The sequence below is a fragment of the Petaurus breviceps genome, unplaced genomic scaffold (assembly GCF_028583685.1).
Source record: "Petaurus breviceps papuanus isolate PSGF00001 unplaced genomic scaffold, PetGlider_PUasm1.0 229, whole genome shotgun sequence".
Classification (NCBI taxonomy): Eukaryota; Metazoa; Chordata; class Mammalia; order Diprotodontia; family Petauridae; genus Petaurus; species Petaurus breviceps.
The window spans coordinates 9933032-9954590 of record NW_027185903.1 but is presented as its reverse complement, the minus strand read 5'-3'; the positions used below and the strand labels follow the sequence as shown (position 1 = coordinate 9954590).

The window sequence follows — 21559 nt, the reverse complement described above, 5'->3', positions numbered from 1 at the left end:
GGGAACGGGATGATGACAGCGATGACCACAAGGAAGGTGCAAAGATCAATATTCTAGGAGGAAGTTATGTCTAGGGGCTATACCTTGCTGGCTATACTCAAATATATCCCTTAATTCTCAGCCCTCTTCTTTAGGACACTCATCACCTGATAAGTCTAGAGTGCAGGAAATGAAGATGCTTGTCAACTAATTAGTTTGATGGCTTGTCTAGTCAGACTATCAAACTAGTTAGTTTGACAGTTTTCTCCCCAATAAATTAATGGTGTTTTTTTAAAAAATTAATTAATTTCTTTATTTTTTATTATTTTTTTACTGGGAAGAGTAGCTCATATATTAGTTGGTTAGCAATCAACTCTGTTGATATATAGTGTTATACTAAGCTAATTAAATGCATATATAAGCACATCCCCCAAATACTTTGCTCCCTAACATCATTTAGTAGTATTACCATTCAGTCATTTTTTATTCCTGTATGATTTTTTTGTGACCCTATTTGGGATTTTCTTGGCAAAGATACTGGGGTGGTTTGCCATTTTCTTCTCTAGCTCATTTTATAGATGAGAAAATTGAGGCAAACAGGGTTAAGTGACTTGCCCAGGGTCATACAGCTAGTCTGAGGCCAGATTTGAACTCATGGAGATGAGCATTCCTGATTTCAGGTCTGGTCCAGGACTTTATTCACTATACCACCTAGTTGCCCTTAAGGGGGTTGGATCAGATAATATCTGATGCTCCTTCTGGTGTTCAGTCTCATGTGATTCTTGGTGACCCCATTTGGAGTGTTCTCAGCAGAGATAATGAAGTAGTTTGCCATTTCCTTTTCTATCTCGTTTTTATAGATGTATCACTACCGTGTTTCCCCGATAATAAGACACTGTCTTATTAAATTTTTTGGACAGAAAAACACCAGAGGGCTTATTTTCAGGGGAGGGCTTATTTTAATGAACATTGACAGCAATTTTAATAAACAGGTAAATGTGAACAAAAAAAATGTACCTTTATTCAATAAGCAAATCACTGGGGAAGAACAGGATGACGCCCTCACTGCTGCAGCTCTGATTGGATGCAGCTCGGAGCGCAGCGTGTGTTTCACCCGGGGGGTGGGGGACGGTGTATACAGAGGGTACCATAATGTAGCGTGTAGCGCAGGGGATCACCTTCACTACAGTAGCAATCTCAATAGGACTTATTTTGGGGGGAGGGCTTATTTTAGAGGAATCTTACACAGTAAGGGGAGGGCTTATTTTTGGGATAGGTCTTATTATCGGGGAAACACGGGTAATACACTATAATTAAACATCTCCCACAGCCATGATGTCTCATGACCTTATTAAATATTTCATTACTTGGCCAGTTTCCTGAAGGTGCAATCAAGGTGGCTTGGTGATAGAACTAATTACTCCCTGTATTGCTGCTTCACTTAACATATTTTCAGACAACTAATTAAAGATCTTAGGTGGGATTTGTCTATATAATAGCCCTAAATAGAAAATGCACATAGCCATTAGCATTTTCCTAAACAAATATTTTTTCATGAAGAATTTAAGTGCTTGCTATGTGTCAGACACTGTGCTAAGTGCTGGGAATGTAAATACAAATGTGTAAGAAAGTCTCTGCCTTTAATTAAAGAGCTCACATTCTATTAGGGGAAACTAGCCCATGTTGGGGAGGGAGCTAGAGTCAGGAAATAGGAGGAAAGAGGGAAAAGCTGATAACACATATGTAGCACCATGGAGTAGAGATGGCCCAGAAGAGCTGGGATGGCCTGGTTCCAGGCAAAACAAAGTGAAAGTTGATCTGTCACAGCTCTGCAACCACAGGAAAGGAGTCCAAAGTCCTTCAGGAGCAGGAGAAAGACCAGAGTGCATGTGGCATGGTGTGGGTGGAGATAGTGGGGAAGTTACATGGTGGTCTTGTTCTCAGAAAGATAAATTGAAAACTTACTACCAGAGCCATTTGATTCTTGAATCATTGTAGTTTGACCAAGGGGCAGCCAGGTGGCACAGTTTTGGGTCTGGAATCAGAAAGACTCATCTTCCTGAGTTCAAATCTGGTCTCAGACACTGTGTGACCCTGGGCAACTCACTTAACCCTGTTTACCTCAGTTTCCACATCTGTAAAATGAGCTGGAGAAGGAAATGGCAAGCCACTCCAGTATCTTTACCAACAAAACACCAAATAGGGTCATGAATAGTTGGACAATGATTGAAATGACTAGACACAACAATAACAGTTAGACTTTTAGGGCTTTCTGGTTTTCAAAGTATCAAAGATAGTATGTGTTTTAATCTTCGTAACAATCTTGTGAGATGGTCAGTGCAAGTATTAGCCCCATTTTACAGATGAGGAAATGTTCTCAAAGAAATTATATGACTTGCTCAAGGTTACATGACTAGAAAGCAGTAGGACCAGGGCTCTATCCCAGGTCTTCATAAGCTAAATTCCTGGCTCTTTCCCCGACACCACAGCTACCTCCCTTGGATCATAGGATCACAAATCTCAAAGAGTAAAGGACATCTGATGTCATTGGAGCCAACCTTTTTAATTTACAGATGTAGTACTTGAATGTCAGGGAGATTATCTGAAATTATTATTACAGATAAATACTATAAGCCTGGATTCAAACTCAGACTCCATGATTCCCAGTTCATGCTGCCTCCCTTTTCACTACATTGTTGTTGTTTTATTAAATAGACAAAAAATACAGGCCATGCAGCAACCTGATACCATCTATTGCAGTATTTGTGTATTTTTTTTTTTTTTGCTTTTTAGAGGGCAGTTGGGGTTAAGTGACTTGCCCAAGGTCACCTGGCTAGTTTTTGTGTTGTGTCTGAGGCCGGATTTGAACTCAGGTCCTCCTGACTCCAAGGCCGGTGCTCTATTCATAGTGCCACCTAGCCACCCCATATTTGTGTATTTCTTAACCATTTTACACATATAAGATTGTGCCACCATTTTTCTTCTACCCTTATCTTTTTAAAAACGGGTCATTGATGAAATATTTGAGGGTTGTATCCTTAACCCCATTTTCCCCATAAGCCCTGTCTTGATTTAACATAGTTCAATGCTTTTGGGGAATGCATAAATAGTAGAACTGACTGTATAGCATTGTATTGAATGAAGTATTTTGCATTTACATATTGATTTATTGTTTTTAAGACCCTTTCATTCCCATTATATCATTTGAATTTTATAATTCTGCTACCATTCCCTCAACTGCCCTGTTGTTTGAGATACCATTTTTGCGACTTTCATTGATGATAATTCTCTTCCCTGGCTACTACTCCCTATAAATATTGTCTCCCTCATTGAAACGTAAGCTCTGACAGGTCAGGAATTTTCTTGCTTTTGTATTTGTATACCCCACATTTAGCTGAATACTGGGTTTATGTTAAGTACTTAATAAGTGCTTGTCATCTATCCATTCATACATTATTATCCCATTTTAGGGATAAGAAAACTGAAATACAGAGAGACTTTGTGACTTGCCTAAGGTCCACATCCATTCATTTGCAGAGTCAGAGATAAACCTGATATCTCTGAATTCCATTTCATTATATCGCATTACTGCCTCAACCTCCACTCCACCCCCATCTCCACCCCAACAAAAGCCCTGAAGTTGCCTCCTCCACTTCAAAGCAGAACTGATATATAATATTTTACTTTAAAATGAGATCCCAAAGCAGGGACTTGACACTTAAATTAGATATATAAAGTAGAAAAACATGATATATAAGAACTGATACTTAAAGAGGAATTATAAGTCAAAAGGGGTCATTTTACAGTTCCATTTATAATAATTTATTCCATGCCATTAAAGCTTTTCTTTATTCTGATTACCATTCTTGTGTGGTGCCTTCTAAATGTCTGCACTGATAGATATAAAGCAATAATAACAACAATAATGAAGATGGTAAGAGTTTCTGCAACCATGATAATAAGCTGCATTTCTACACTTTGCCATCTGGACAATCTCTCCAAATCTTATCTTGTCAAATGTCACACAAAACCAGATTCTTTCACAGATCAAAGTCCCCATCATTCATCGGAATTATTCTACACTTTTTCTCCCAGTGAATTGCTCTCCCACTTGAATAAGGATTCCAGGAGGATTGGGTTGGGTTGCAATTCTGACAGACCCTTGCCTTGCGGCCCTCTAAGATTTTCAAAAGCATTTAGTGTAATCCCCCCACACCATCTTGTATTCATTGAAAACACACAAATCCAAACCAGATGAAATTATGTATGATATGCAAAGAATGCTTTCCTTGTGCTTTAAGCTTAAAATCTCCCCTGTGGATCAAGCCCCGGGAAGATTTCCCTCCAGCTCACCTGGTAAACCGGTGAATTGGGAAGCATATGGGAAAATAGGCTCACATCAAGCACTATACAGAACACACAGGGGTTTCCTCCCTGACATGTGAGGAATTTTTATGTTATCTAGAAGATCAAATTATCTCACTGCAGACTAGACTTGTTGGCTGTGTAGCAGTAGAACCAAATGCCACCTTTGATGAGTTTTGATCAGATTCACAGCAAGATCTCATGTGGCTCCAACCACATTTCCTGCTCATTGTGCTCCCAGACACACCATATCCCTTCCCTTCTCCATATCTACTCATACCACTCCACTACCCTTGTTTGAAATGCCTTTCCTTCTCATTTCTTCTTCTTTTATCTTCTACCCATCCTTTAGGCCTCAAGTGTCCTTTCATCGATGATTCTACCAGGGATGGGCATCCTGTGTCCTCAAGGCCACATGTAACCTTCCAGGTCCTTGGGTGTGGCCTTTTGACGGAGTCCAAGTTTTATTGAACAAATCCTTTTATTAAGCAAATTGGTTCTGTGAAGTTTGGATTCGGTCAAAGGGCCACACTTGAGAACCTAGAGGGTCATACGGGGCTTCGAGGTCCCATGTTCCCCACCCTTGTGACTATTGCAGAGCCCTCAATGAGAATAATAATTCCCATTTATATAATGGCAATTATATTAGAGGCAGTGTGGCATAGTGGATAGAAAACCAACTTTAAAACCAGGAAGATCTGCATTCCAGTCCTGCTTTTGACATATTCTGGTTGTATAACACTGGGTGAGTCACTTAATCTCTCAGTGTTCTGGGTCACTCTCTAAAACTATAACTTGCAGAGGAAGTGCCAGTCAGCATTGGTAAAGAAGTTTGCTCATTCGGGGAGTTCCCTTAGAACTCCTCAGGAGTGCTAGTCTCCATCATCATCATCATGACCACCATCATCATCATCATCTTCATCGTCATCACCATAGCTGGCATTTGCAAAGGATTAGCAAAGCATTTTACATATATTATTGTACTTGAAGTATATTATTACCTTTATATTTTATAAAGCACTTCTCACGACAACTCTGCGACATGGATGGCTACAGTATACTTGTCCCTATTTTGCAAATGAAATAATTGAGACTAATAACTGAGTTTAAATGACCTATCAAGGTCAATATAGTACTATGATACAGTGGGAAAAGCAGTGGATGTGGAGTCAGAAGACTCCATTGTGAAGCCCAGTTCTGGTCACCTGTGGGATCCATGGCAAGTCAATCAGCCTCTGAATAGAAAGTCACTTCCCTATTTTAAAAAATAGTAGGCTAGGGCAGCTAGATGGCACAGTGAATAGAGCACCAGCCCTGGAGTCAGGAGGACCTGAGTTCAAATCTGACCTCAGACACTTAACACTTACTAGCAGTGTGACTTTGGGCAAGTCACTTAACCCCAATTGCCCTACCTTCCCCTCTCCAAAAAAAAAAATAGTAGGCTACTTATAAAAGCGAATATTGAAAACGTTCTTGTAATTGGAAAAAGTAAAATAATATTAAGTGGAAAGAATATGATTGTACATGTTTAAAAAAAAAGCAATGGGTTGAACTAGATGGGCTCAGAGATCCCTTTTGGGTCTGAAGTCCTATACTCTCCCTTTTCCTTCCCTTCATTGAATACTAAATCTCTTACAGTTTTTATTCCAAGGCAGCTGGGTGGTTCAGTGGATTGAGGTTTCAGTCAGAAAGACCTAAATTCAAATCTGGCTTCAGATACTTACTAGTTCTGTGACCTTGGGCAAGTCAATTAACCTCTCTCAGCCTCAGTTTCCTCATCACATAAATTGGGTATAATATAACACCTACATCTCAGGGTTATTGTGAGGTTCAAATGGGATAATATTCATCAAACACTTTGCAAACCTTACAGTGCTCCATAAAGGCTATCGTTATAATTAAAAGGGTTTCTTCAGCAGACTGTATTTTCACTTCTTGGTCAGTTTTTTGAATGTGTACAAATTCTGTCTCCTTAACTGAGCCTCCCTTAAAATGTAACACATACCACTGGTTGGTTAGAGAGAAAAGGAAATCTCAGCTCTTTCTGCTGATTCAGAGCTTTCCTGAAACATGCTGTCCAGATGAATATAGTTTTGCTAACTGGCTGTCAGTAGGACATGCTTTTTAATGTTTTTGTAGCATTATAGTGGGCTTGTCCTAATTTAGCCACATTCCTCTGCCAAGTCGTCCTTATGATTAGTGATGTGTTTTGTGATATAAATTCCTCAGGGGGCAACCTGCATCTGTACAGCTCCCTATCATTTTCCATGCCAATCTAATCAATCAGTTCATAAATGTTTATTAAGTACCTACTGTGTGACAAACTGTATTGCCACTGGTGATATAAATGCAAAAAAAAAAAATGAAACTGCCTCCTGACGAGGAACTTACATTCTAGTGGGGGATACCACAAGGACATATATTAAGTATGTACAAAATAAATATTTGGAGAAATTAAATATATGAAAAAGTGGGCACAAGGTGGTTTGGGAGGAAGGGTATTAGCACTTAGGGAAAATTGGGAACAGCTTCATGCATGTAGAAGATGGGGCTTGAGCTGCATCTTAAAGAAAGGGACTTTGTGCAGTGGAAGTGAGGAGAGAATGCACTCCGTCTGTGGAAAGGCACAGACAGGACAGATGGAGAGAGTGCTGGAGTGAAGAACAGAGAAAAGGCCAGTTTGTTGGATCCAAGAGTACAGGAGAAAGAGTGACATCCATCGAGGCTGGCAGGGTAGGCTAGGAACAGGTAATGGAGGGCTTTACAAATTAAACAGAGGGGGCAATATTTGTATACTATAGAGGCAAGAGGAAGACATTGAAGTAGATTGAGTTGAGGGCAGGTGTCATGGTCAGATCTGTTATTAGGGAAAAGTACTTTGGCAGTTGTGTGTAAGGTAGACTGAAATGATGAGGAGTCTGAAGGTGGGAGACTAGTCAGTCTGGAAGATGTTGTAATAATTTAGGCAAGAGAGTCTGAACTACAGTGGTAGCTATGTGATTGGAGAAAAGGGATAGGATTCAAGGGAAGATAAGGAAACCCAAAATAGTAAGATTTAGAAATTGGTTAGATATGTAGGGTGAGGAAGGGTGAGAAGCTAAGGACGATGCTGAAATTACAAACCTGGGTGACTAGAAGAACACTGTTGTCTCTCATGGCAACTGTGAAATTTGGAAGAAGGGAGGGTTTGAGGGGAAAGACGGGTTCAGTTTTGGACATGTCAAGTTTGTGATGTCTCCGGGGCATCTAGTTTTAAATATCTAAGAGGCAATTGGTGATATGGGACTGATGCTCACGGGGGAAACTAAGGCTGGATATGTATGTACACACATGTGTATATATACACACATATGTATATATACATATATACATGTGTATGTATCTGTATAGAGATGATCGTTAAACTCATTGGAGTGGATAGGCATTGTGGGGGAGAGGTAGGGGTGGAAACTTACTAACTCTCCACCCTAACCAAGTGAACTAATCAGCCCTAGACACTATCATGAATGATCCAAAGACTATGGTAATCACTGCATTCTTCTAAATTAACACTCTACACTTTTTACAAAGAAATAGTTTTGTTCAGAATACCAAATAATAAGTTTATACCTAGTATATAGCCTTTAATCTTATGAATCAGCACATAACCTTTCTACAGTAACAAGATTCCTATTTTCTGAAAGAAAATTGTCCCAAAAAAGTTGGAATTTGGGGCCGGAGAAAGGGGAAACAGTTGAACTTTTTTGACAGCAAGCTGGAATTTCAATGTTCCTGTTGGAATGCTGGAAAGTACACTATGTCTAATACAGTCCGGGAAACAAAACTGAGGTCCTTGACGTGCAATGAGACAGCTGGAGGAGAAGGTTCATGTTTAAAGAAAGCACAGAGAGGAAGGAAGAAGCACCAGAGCTGATTCATAGATGCAACCTAACACACAAACATGTTAGATTGTGCCCCTGGGATGCACTGTTTGCAAATAATTTACAGAGTTGGCATTCCAGTCTCACAGCTTAAGTTGCTTTCTAGAAGAGGTTAGATTCGAATTAGAGCAGAGAAGCTAGGAATCAGAGCCCAATTCTCACAGTGCTTTGCTTTAGTATGTTTTTGTCATTGCTCACTGAAGGCATAATTTTATTCTCAAAGACTTTAGGGGTTTCTTTGAGCCAATTTCACTACTAGAGACCTTAGAATAAGGAAAAGAGACCCCTGAATTATTTTCTTCCTGAATAGGCCATCAGGTGGTGATGGTGATGACAGACTACTGAAATTTTCTTTAGAGGTAGTGATGAAGGTTACTCTTAGAAATTTGCCTTCTCTTCTGTTCACAGAATCAATATTTTAGGCATGGATCCTTTGGACACCCCCTTTGACAATGAGTATTTCCATGGTCTATGTGATCGAATTCGAGATGGAAATACTGGGACCTATTATCGAAGGCCCTGGAATGTGGCAACTTTGAACTATGATGTAAGTCTCCCCACAGATCCTACCAAATCATCCTGTAACTTCTCAGAGTCTAGTTTGAAACATCAAAAAAGACCTCGATTAGATAAGTTTCATGAGAAATATTGGGTGAAGTTCTGCAGACAAGAGAAATAATTAGTTGAATGTAAGAACTATTGGGCATTCAAAGAGCAGGTATCATGTACTTAAATCCCTCAGAAAAAGTCTTCAAATGAACCATAATTCAAAATAATAACTTTTTGATGAGTTGACCACATTCAACAAACATATGGACAAACATTGGCAACTATCTTAGAATGATGACTTTGGCAGAAATTAGGTAAAGCCTATAAGGTGATGTAATGATTTAATGGTAATGATTTAAATGATGATTACCCTGGTACTCATTGCTTGGCTTTGAGTAGTGAACCTGTATCTACATCACCCAGCCTCTTTATCTCTCCTTTTTTCTAACTCATCTTGTGAATGTACTTCAATATTCACTCATTTCCCAGAAATGACTAATACAGCCCTATCCGTGTTCTGTCAAAATGCCAGTTTCATTTACTAGAGACCCTAGAATGAGGAAAAGAGGCCCCTAAATTATTTCACTAGAAAATAACCCTAAACAAGCTGTCATTGAAATCCTACATCTTAGTGACTTTTTTAGAGATTTGCATAACTTCTCTAGAACTATGCCCCAGATAAGGATTAGGAAATGGTTATTGCTTTCCTAGATTCCCTCTGGGGTTTATACCTGCTACCTGGATTAAGTTCTTTAAGAAAACTGTAATAACAGTGGAGATAGAAGGGAGAAAGTTCAGGAGAGATAAGAGAGACCATTTAAATGAAAACTTGGAAGTGCAAAATGGAACATCAAATTAGTTATGGTTGGTGGCCCCTTATGACAACAGGATTTCCATTAGCATATGCTTGTACAAAACTCAACATTTTTCTTATACCTTATGTCACCTTGGAATGGAAAAGGATGAGGGAAAGAAGAAAGAAAGGATAGTGAAGCAGAAAGAGAGGGAAAAAATAACCTAGAAAGCTTAGTGTACCTTCTGTTCCATGCTGATTAACAGGAGAAAAAAGTTGTTTTGATTTGATCATACCTTATAAAAAAAAGAGATAGAATCTCAGATCTGTAATAGACTGAGAAAGGTCATGTAGTCCATTTTTCTGACTTCAGTCTGGTCTGTCTTACAAAGCTAAGTCTGAGAGAGAATATCTTTTCTTCTTTTTAAAGGATCCATAGAGAGAGATTCCATTTTAATTTTAGTAAGCTCTCTGTAGATACCTAATAAATGTTAAATTAGCAAATAAAACATCATCTAATTACTTTTTTCTTTTTACTTCAAAATAACTGGTTGTTTTTCTTTCTTTTAGACCAAAGCAGAAAAAAGATTCAGAACAGAGACCTATGAAGAACATATACTTCAAATAGCAGAGGTATTCAGAGAAAGGAGAACAACTTTTGGCCTTGACCTATCTCTAAAACTCACATCTACTGAAGGCCCTTTGAAGTTACTCGATTTTGTGGAATCATTTGATTCTAATACTCCAAAATTTGGGGAAGAGGAAGCCAGAGCTCCAGGAGCCAAAATGCTTGAAGATCAAGCGCCTGAGGAAGAATCACCTGGAGATGGATCCCGTGGGGAAGAAGAACCCAGGCTTAGAGCCCCTGGAGGTGGACAACCTGAAAAAGAAGCTGGTCTAGCATTTCGATTTAGATATTCAAAAAATGAAAGTCTCCACCTTATCAAGTTCTACTCTTCAAACAAGGTAGGATGAAGAAAGAACACAATTATGGAATGTTTTTTTTAAACCAATTATAATAATAGTAATAATAATTATTAGCATTATGACATTTACATAGCACTTTACATTTTGCAAAGCAATTTGCAAATAGTATCTTATTGTCCTCACAACAACCCTGGGAGGTAAGTGCTATTATTTTTCCCATTTTACATATGAGGAAACTGAGGCAAAGGTTTAGTGACTTGTTGAGGGTTTTATTGTTGTTGTTGTTATTGAATCATTTCAGTTATATCTAACTCTGTAACCCTATTTGGGGGTTTCTTGGCAAATATACTGGAATGATTTTTCATTTCCTTCCCCAGATGATTTTACAGATGAGGAAACTGAGTCAAACAGGGTTAAGTGACTTGCCCAGGGTCACACAGCTAATAAGTAACTGAGGCTGGATTTGAACTCCGGTATTCCTGACTCCAGACCTGGCACTCTATCTACCATGCCACCTAACTACTCCTGTTAAGGGTTATACAACTAGTAAGAGTCTGAGGCTAAATTTGAACTCAGAACTTCCTGACTTTGAGTTCAATATTCTATTCATTGCATCACCTAGAACCATCCCAGTGATTTTTAGCATTTGGAGCTGACAAGAGCCAGAGAAGGATGTTTGAGAAACATTAAACTGAAATACACATCACTGGTGAATAACGAGTAAGCATTGTAGCCAGAATGCTCCAAAGAGAGATTATTCCCCACTTGTGAGCAAGGGAGCAGTCTTCTTTGTCTCAGAACTGATGTTTGTGGAGCGCTAAAAGGCTCAAACCCTGATTTTGCAATTGACAGAAGTTAACCTTAAGTAAATTACTTTCAGGATTCAGGTATATTGATCAGGGAGTATGATCATAAACTATTCTGACAGCAGAATTGTTTATGTGATACTTTGCAAACCAATAGAAATAGCATATTTATAAAAATGTGTAAAGATGTACAATTACTGGGGCAGCAAGGTGGCACGGTGAATAGAGCACCAGCCCTGGAGTCAGGAGGACCTGAGTTCAAATGCAACCTTAGACACTTGACACATTTACTAGCTGTGTGATCTTGGGCAAGTTTCTTAACCCCAACTGCCTTGCCTTCCCCCCTCAAAAAAAAAAATGTAGAGTTACTCATGATTCACTGTAATCCATTAGAAAGGAGAAAGAATATTCACTTGATACTAATTATGACCATAAGGCAATGAGACTCATTTCATAAACCAATCTTATTACTTCATCATATTTCATACTTCCTATTTGACAGAAGTTTTAGAATTGTTAAAGATTTCAGCCACTTAGTCCAACATATGCCTTAAAAGAATCTGGTGTATGTGTATGTATATTTCTTCTTTGTGTTTCTCTGTCTGTGCGCTGAGTTTTTAAGATAAAAGTGGACCTAACCACTTTGAAATAAATATCAAATCTTTCTCCAAGAGCTTCTCTTGACCTGAGACCTTCCCTAATTGCCATATACTATCTTAATACCAATACTAACGTAATTATAACCCTTAGGTCAAAAACAATCAGTACCTCAGATGCCAGCAGAAAATCCCTACTGACAAATCTGCATCACTAACTAGTCAAATTTGAAATCTCCTAATTTAATTCTTAAGAAAAATTCACACATGGACACTTGGGAGAACCCTTCATAAAAACCCAGTTCATTACTCATGCTTTGCAATCTGGTCTGGGGATTAGAATATATTTTGTGTATCTTTGAGCCTCAATTCTGAATTGGAATCAGCAGAATGCAGTTTTAGCTTCACATGACTCACTCTGTGCACAGCATGAATTCTTCTTCCTTGAAACATTTTTGGAACTAGGCCACTCATTCACTTCAGGTAGTTCTGTCCCCTTGTAGGCTCGGAAGTCATGAGTGGCTGACCAGCTGCCTGTAACTCTATGTCCAGAGTCCAACAGTCAAAGATCTCTGTAGATAACATGTGCTAACTCCATTTGTGGTCAGAAAATCTTTGAGAGGCCATGAACAGGTCCAACTTGTGCTTAGACAAAAGGGAAGGCGTTTGGATTTTACAGGCCTCTGTCACTGTCACCAAATTTCTGCTTTGACAATTGTCAAGGCAGGAATTTTTCACTGTGGAGTTGTTAGCTTGTGCTTTTACATATATGTTCTAGAATAATCCTACTTCTACCTTCCCTTCCCCCTTCCTTTCTCTCTTTTCCCTCCTTCTTCTTCCTCCTTCCATTCTCTCTTCTCCTTCCTTTCTCTTTCCCTCCTTTTTCTCTGTCCTTTCCCTCCTTCCTTTCCCTCTTTTCATTCTTTCCTCTCCTTCCTCTTTCTCCTTTCTCTCCTTCTCCCTCCTTTCTTAACCTCCTCTCCCCTCTTACTCTCCCCTTTCTAACTACCTACTTCTTCTCTCCTTACTTCCTTTCCCTCTCTCTTTCCTTTCCCTCTTCTCTCTTTTTACTATCTTTTCTCTCTGCTTCTTCCTTCTTTCCCTCTTGTTTTCTCCCTAAAATTAAAACTCAAGGTCCCTAGCTAACTGCCTGAACTTGAGTAAGTTGCTTCATTGTTTTTAGAAATCCATCAATCAACAAGCATTTAAGATTCTACTATGTGCCAAGCACTATACCAAATATTAGGGATGGAAGGATTAAGGGAAATGGTCCCTACATTCAGAGACCTTACAGTCAGTCACAGAAGAAAACATGTACACAAATAAGTATATACAAGATATATGCCAGATACCACCTACAAGGAAATTTCAGATGTGGGGGAGGCACCAATAACTGGGAGTATCAGGAAAGACCTCAGGTAGGACTTGGTATTTAAAGTGAGCTCTGAATGAAGCCACAGAATCTGGGTTATAGAGGTGAGAGGAGAGGGCCCTCAAGGCATAGGAGGTGCCCAGTTTGAAGGCACAGAAATGAAGGTTGGAACATTCTGAGTAAATAAAAACAATAAAACCAATCTGGAGTGCATGAAAAAGAACAATGTGTAAAAAGCCTGAAAAATACCTGATGGCTCTCTGTCTCCTGCTCTTTCCTCTCCCTTCTCCTCAAAATTAAAAGTTGACTTGATCTAAGGGAAGAATCAATGAAATGATACCCAAGACCTGAGTCCTAGAGCTGCCTTTGTGGCTAGCCTGAAGTTTTGAACAAATCACTCAAGTTGGTAGCATGATGGAATGGAAAGAGAACCAAGCTTGGAATGGATGGTCTAGGTTTCAGTGATAGTTCCACCCAAGTCACTAAACCTTTTATCAGTCTCTAAACATCAATTCTGAGCCAAAGGATTCTCACTTCTATCCACAGCAATGCCTCTTTGGAACACTCTCTATAATATTGACTCAGTGCTCACCAATGATGCCTATTTTGGTTTATTTTTTACTGAAAATCCTTCTCCTTGTATGGTCCCTGCCAGCTCCAGAGCTTCACCAAACCTTGTTTAGCTCATCTGTAAGATGGCTTTAATATTGTTACTTGTCCTTTGTTCTCAAAGTAGACCATGACATCAGGAAAATGGTGCCATGACTTGCTAGTGAATTGGATTTAAGTGAGGGAGTGTTGTGCAAGGTCACCATCCTCACTTTCTCCTCCTGGGTCCACCTGGGTTCAGTGGCTAGATGTAAATCAGGATGACTGATGGCTTTAATAATTATCAAATGAATTATCACCTCATGTGGTTACTCTGAGGAAAGCACTTTATCAACTGAAATGTTGACCACTTAACCTCTCAACTACTTACCCGTGTTTCCCTGATAATAAGACCTATCCCGAAAATAAGCCCTCCCCTTACTGTGTAAGATTCCTCTAAAATAAGCCCTCCCCCCAAAATAAGCCCTGTTGAGATTGCTACTGTAGTGCAGGTGATCCCCTGCGCTACACGCTACATTACGGTACCCTCTGTATGCACCGTTCCCCCCCCCGGGGTGAAACACACGCCGCGCTCCAAGCTGCATCCAATCAGAGCTGCAGCAGTGAGGGCGTCATCCTGTTCTTCCCCAGTGATTTGCTTATTGAATAAAGGTACATTTTTTTGTTCACATTTACCTGTTTATTAAAATTGCTGTCAATGTTCATTAAAATAAGCCCTCCCCTGAAAATAAGCCCTCTGGTGTTTTTCTGTCCAAAAAATTAATAAGACAGTGTCTTATTATTGGGGAAACACGGTAACAACTTACAACCTACTTAAAGGTAGGTGATATTTAGTCTCTCTAGATCTTGTTTTCTTAACTGTGCCAAATTGTCAGTAAGGTGCCTTTTAACTTTAAAATTCTATGAATGGAGTATTCATGAAAATGTGCTTAGATTTTAATTACTTGTCTTGAAAATGATGGCAATTAACTTCACGTTTCTTCTCTTTGCCCATTTTATAATGCAGGCAAAAATCTTTTTGCATGTGAGAGGGGAAGTTCAGCTTGGAAGATTCCATATGCGAAGTCGAGATTTTATGTTGAAAAGTACTTTCTTGGATGACTTAAAAGCTTTGCCTACCAGCTATGAAAAGGGAGAATATTTTGGTTTTTTGGAAACGTATGGCACTCATTACAGTAGCTCTGGGAATATAGGAGGAAAATATGAATTGATATATGTGTTGGACAAAGAAGAAATGAAGGAGAGAGGTAGGCATAATATTGGTGCTCGGCTGGCTCTTTAGATCAGGTGCCATAACCATTTTCCTTGGCACATCCTCCTATCCCCCACCCCCAAATGCACAGGGTAGAGTTTCCAGCAGAAAAAGTTCTAATGCCTTGATTTTCTGAAAGAGGAGAAATGTGTCTGCCCACTCTGCTCTGCAACTTTGTCCATCAAATGGAGAAAAGACTCTCTCCCAGAAAATTTTCAATTTGGTCATGGACCTCCCAGCAAAGCCTTGGGAAAATCCTGCAGAGCATATGTAACTGAGGTTTAACATCTAGTAGATAACAGTACTGTTCACAGAGAAGAGCAATTAGAAAGATGAAAGAAATTTTACAGAATCTATGGTTTTCTTAAGTCTATTTTATTAAGCAACAGACTGGTTCGATTGCATCCTCCTGGCTTCCCTGGTTTTTTCAAGTCCCAGCTAAAACCCCATCTTCTACAGAAAACTTTTCCCAATCACTCTTGATTCTAATTCCTTCCCTCTATTAATTATTTCCAATATATCCTACAAATGGTTTGTTTGTATAATTTGTTTTCTTCTTTTCTCCCTCCTTGGATTGTGAGTTCCTTGAGGACAAGGACTATCCTTTGCTTTTCCTTGTATTCCCATGCTTAGTACATAGTAGGTACTTAATAAATGCTTACTGACAGAATGACCTGTCAGACTTTGAATTTTGTCCAATTCAGTTCAAGTCAACAAACATTTTTAAGTGCCTCCTATGTGTAAGGTGGAGTGCCAAGCAAGATACAAACTCAAAACCAAACCAGTTTCTGCCCTCTCAGAGCTTACATTCTATGGGGAAAGGGGGAATGCAATAGGCACAGGGATAAGCAGATAATGTCAAATTCAGGAAGGAGAGTGATGTATAATAAGACAGGAAAGGTAGTCTGTGGAGAGCTTTAAAAGGCAAAGAGATGAATTTACAATACAAAAGGAATAGGGTAGCATAGTAGCATATCTAGTTTGGGGTAGGGGTGAAGTGACGTGGCCAGAAACACACTTTAGGCAAACACTTTAGCAGCCTGATGAAGAATGGATTGATTACAGTGGGGATAGATAATTCAAGGAAAATAACTAAGAAGCTATTGCAATAATCCAAATGTGTCATGATAAAGGCCTAAAAAGGAGTGGTGGGAAAGAAGCCAGATGCAAAGGGTATTACAGAGGTAGAATTGGGAAGATGTGGCCACTGACTAGCTATACAGGGTGTGGGAGAGCAAGGAGACCACGATGACACCAAGATATTGAACCTAGGTGACTGGAAGAATGGAGGCACCTTCCCCCAAAATAAGAAAGTTTGGAAGGGGGTGGACCTGGGAAGAAAGATCGTTAGTTCTTTCTTGGATACATTGAGTTTGAGATACCTGGGGGACTTGTCATTTAAAATGCCATTTTTCCTTTCTATTCCTTAGTTTCCTCATGTGAAAATAAGATCTAAATGACCTAGAAGAAATGGGGTCATAGGATTTCCTATGATGTTATGATTCATATGGTTTTTCTTATGAAATTTAGACCTTAGAGATCATTGAAATCAACCCCTTCATCTTATAGATAAGGAAGCTGAGGTTAAGTGACTTGCCCAGGATCACACAGCTAGTGTCTGATTCAGAATTTAATGCCAACCAATATTCCTGGCTCTGGGTCCAGTGCTGTAAGCCCCCATGCTGCCTCTCTCCTGCACTGCCCTCTGTATGAAGTTAAGAAGTGTATTTTGTGCCCATGCTCCTATGCCCATGGTCCAGGACAGCCTCCCTCTACCACTCTTTCCTCACACCCAATCCAATGCTTCCTCTGCCTAAAAATGGCAAAACAAGGTGTGCTGTTCACCACTGAGTTGGCAAGCAGTAGAATTCCGTGGGATACCACTAAGTGATACTAATAAGAGAATGTGTAGAAAAATAGCCACGATGCCTTTGTAGGCAGCCATGACTCCCCAGAAAGAAAACAAACCTTTTTTTTTCCCTTCCCAAGTAACAAAGCTGGGGTTTATTTTAATTTGATTTAATGTATAAATCCTCCAGGAATCTTCAAATGAATTCCTTTTGTAGGACTTGAAATACATGATGTGCGGAGATGCCTTGGGTTCGATTTTGATATTTCATACCAAAGTATAATTGATTTCCAAACCAACATAAAACATTCTGACTGTTCAGCGGTAAATTCAAGGAGTGTAGGTAAGTGTGGCTCTATTCAGGCCTCTGTGTGTTCCCGTTTATCTCCCTCCTTTCTCCAAGAATAAGAACCTCCTGCTACCTTTTCCTCTCTCACAGCATTTCCAGGCATTTGGAGCTGGGTCAAGCTTGTCTCTCTTTTGACTTACAGCAGAACAGAACCACCTAAAAGTAAAATACTTTGTATAGGATCTGACAGGAAATCGGTAACGGAGCAGAAGCAAGGAAGCAAGCATTTATTATCTACTCTGTGTCAGGCACTGTTATGTTTTAAAAGAGCATCTCATTTGATCCTCACAAAAACCCTGGGAAGTTGGTATACTATTGTCTCCATTTTACAGATGGGGAAACTGAGGTAGAAGTTAAGTGACTTGCACAGGATTACACAGCTAGTAAGGACCTGAGGTAAGATTTGAACTCAGATCTTCCTGACTCCAGGCTTAGCTTTCTATGTATTGTAGATTGGTTCAAGTGCTTAGGGTCACATAGTAAAGTCCCAGTTTTGTTCCAATTTGCTCCCTTCCTTTTTCTAAGTTCCCCTCCCACCACTCTGGCTAGTTTTAGGGTATCAGTACTTTCTCCCCTACCCACATAAGCTTCCTGATGGCAGGAACTGTTCTTGTTTTTTATCCTCAGAATTTTTATCAAGGTGCCTGGCGTACAATAAGCACTTAATAAATACTTGTTAATTTGACTGCTTGTTGATTTTTGATCCCATACCCTAAATCCAAATTTACTTTTCCCAAGCCCTACATGCCCAAAGACTTTTCTTCTAATCTTTTTCATATCCAATCCCATGTCCAAATGTACCCATCCCAAGTCCAATTCTTTCAGTACCATGCTGTTCCAAGTTATCTGATGACTAATTTGAGATGAGATGTTAATGATTTGTAATGATTTCTTGTGTCACCCCATTCAAATAGCATTTCATTCTAATGGTACCTTTAAATACTTTAATCCAAAGGAGCGAATAAAGTGGGGATTTCCAGCCTGATGGGGAAGATATTTTAGCAGTTTGCTTTCTAGCTATATGAGCAGAGAGAGAAGCTGGCTTGACCATAGTTCCAGTCTCCACTTCAGACATCTCCCTTTGCTCTTTGGAATTGTAGTCACTAGGGTAAATACTTTAATGGCTCTGGAATGGCATGAACTATTATCCTCTCTCCCTAGGCAGGCTCTCTTTGTCTTTGGCCCTGTTAGTCATCCTTAACTATGGCCACACGTTGGCACCGCTCCCACATGTGCCCAAAAGTCTTTACTCATTCTATTGAGAATCAAAGTAATGATTTCCCACCTTCCCTGTATCTCCCTTACAAGGTGCAAGTTCACACTATAATAGAGCTCCTTGCCATGCAATGGGTCCTTTTTCTGAAGCCTCTAGAATAGGAGAACCAGAAAATAGGACTTCATTAACATTTGAACCAGAGAGTGGAAGAAGGGAAGAGCAGTAGAAAGAATAGGAGCTTTGGAATCAGAGGATCTCAGGTGAAATTCTGGCCATGATACTGCCTTTGATACTTACCTTGGACAAGTCACTTAAACTCTTTGGGCCTCAGTTTCCTCAGTTTCAAAGTGAGAGGAACCTTGAAGGTTTCTTCTATCTTTAAATCTGTGATCCTATGAACTGGCTATACTTCAGGGAGTTTTTGAGGCTGGGTCGGAAAGGAAATGATTAGTCCAAGAGGAATAGAATGAGCTGCTTTGCTGACCTGTTTAAGATAGTACAGTGAACCTGTACTTTTACCCATTAGATGAAGGACTTCCTAGAGTTTCTGGTCCAAAATGAGCTATTTATGACCTTGCATTCCCTGTCGAGTCCCTCCAGTAGGCTTTCATGGTATCTTGCCTGTCAAGGCCAGCTGTATTCTGGGTCACTACTTCTTCATAGGAAAGAGTCATTTTTTAAATAGTGTAGAGCCCAGGGATATTTTTCAATTCCTTCTTTTAAGCTAAAATTTTAAGCACTGAGGTCAGTTATTCAATTGGGGATAAGGAGCCATGGTAGAGTTAATCAGTTTCTTTGGACACTTCCCAGTCACAATTTACAAGCCATGCCACCCCCATCTTGATCTTTCCTCCCCCAATTCCAAGAACTTTGGACTCCACCAATGGAATAACATAGGTTCTGACAGGTAAGCTTTAACCTTATATTGCCTAGAACCAGGCCTCACACTGCCTTCCCACCACCAGCCGTAAATGCCGCCACTTGTATGTTTCTCCCTACCTGCTAGCTTCTCTTTCATGTTGCACTCCTCCATTAGAATGTAAGTCTCTTGAGGACAGGGACTGTATTGCTCTGTCATTTTTGTACCACTACCACCACCACCACCACCACCCCCTAGCACTCATCATTTTCCCAGGTGCTTGGCACATAGTAAGGGCTCAATAAATGTTTTATCTAACTCTGCTTGGATAGACCAGTTTTTAGAAGCTTGATTCACATCTCCACCAAAATTCTATATGGGAGTAACCTCAGGTTCTCAGAGACTATGCCACTGGAGCACAAGCTCTGGCAGGTTCTACCGAACTGAAATGCCTTCAGTGCTGTCCTAGCAAGAAATGGTGTCTGCCCCTTAAGGACTGGCCTCCCTAAGAGTGAGGAACATCGCCAGCAATTTTACCATCATATAATGGAATCTTTGACCATGACAACTCATGAGTCAAAGAAAAATACAAAATGGTCCTCGGTCTTGGGCAGTTAATTTTCTCTTTCATAGAGACAGTAGTAGAGTGGAAGAAAGAGGGGAAAAGGGAGACATACAATGGAAATAAGTAGGCTTCAGTATATTACCAATACTGTATGTATGAAATGGTATGAAACATTATCTAGGAAATGTAGGATAAGAAAAGGAGGTAGAAAATCCACTAAATTGTTCATACCCTTAGACAAATAAACAGATAGACAAATAGAGCACTTATTAAGTATTCACTTTGTACTAGGCACTGTGCTAAGTACTGAGGGATATGAAAACAAAACAAAAAAAAAGGATTCATTCTCTAAAAGCTTACATTTTAATAGGGAAGAACAAAAACCACCTAAAGAGGAGGTGAAAAATGGAGGGGGAGGCTACCCAAACAGGGGCAAGGTAAGTAGTACATAGAACAGACCAGAGAATGAGTCAGGAGGGAAATGAACAGAGGGGCTGGGACTTAATATGTGGTGGTTACAGGCAAGGGCTAAACAATATCCTGTCAGCCTCAAGGTTGAGTCATCCTCAAGAAGACACTCCTCATCTGTTTTGATGCAATAATACCACGATTAGACAGTGTTCTCCTAAGAATGTCCTATATATTATGAGATAGTCATAGATAGCAGCATCTTTTATGGTAGTGAAAAAAAAATTTAAGTGAAATAGGTCCCTGACAAATGGGGAATAGCCAAATAAATCATGGTATATGAGCAAATATTGCCATAGGAATATATGCCATAAAAAATGACAAATGTGAGAAGTTAGAAAAAACCATAGGAGGATTTGTATAAAGTTATTAAGAGTGAAGGAGACAGGGGCAGCCAGGTGGCTCAGCAAGTAAGAGCACTGGCTCCAGTGTCGGGATGACCTGGGGATCGAATTTGGGCTCAGATACTCAGCACCACACCCAGAAATAACTGGCCATGTAACCTTGAGCAAGTTACTTAACCCTGATTGCTTTAAAAAAAAAAGTGAAGAAAACAGAACCAAGAAAACAAAATATATGACAAAAATAACACTAATGAATGATCACTGAAGAGCTATAATAAATTTTCTTAGTCCTGGAGAACTGATAAGGAAATATACCTTCCTCATCTCAGTAGAGAGATGAGGACCATGGATACATAACATGGTGTATGTTGTCAAATGTGTTTAATCTGCTGATTGGTTTTGTTTAAGTTTTTGTTGTTGTTGTTTAGAAGCAGGGTCATGAGTTAAGGGGAAAACAAAATAATAAGACTATAAGAAAGACAAAAGGTAGATAGGATACTACTCAATAGGGATCTTCTTAAATCTTTGTTAGAGGAGTTTAGGAAAGAACTGGGCCATACTGCTTCTTTCTACTCCACCATCTTTGCTGGTCTCTAATAAGAACTTCTAATTTATATCAATAATCCCACCCCTTACCCCCATCTCCTCCCACAATTGTCCAATGTAGGCATATAAAGAATATCCTGTGAAAGCTGTCCAGAGGGACAGTATAGTTGAGGACAATAAGACTGACTAGCTCTT

General features: G+C 39.6%; 1 protein-coding gene across 1 annotated transcript in view; it reads left to right on the top strand.

The window, feature by feature from the left end:
* C9 (complement C9) overlaps window positions 1-21559 on the top strand; it is a 64268-nt gene that overhangs the window by 18351 nt on the left and 24358 nt on the right. Inside the window, exons 5-8 of the mRNA XM_069095985.1 lie at window positions 8673-8811; window positions 10177-10572; window positions 14923-15163; window positions 17235-17360. Of these exons, the coding sequence (XP_068952086.1) occupies window positions 8673-8811; window positions 10177-10572; window positions 14923-15163; window positions 17235-17360 (902 nt within the window). The remainder of the gene's footprint in view (window positions 1-8672; window positions 8812-10176; window positions 10573-14922; window positions 15164-17234; window positions 17361-21559) is intronic.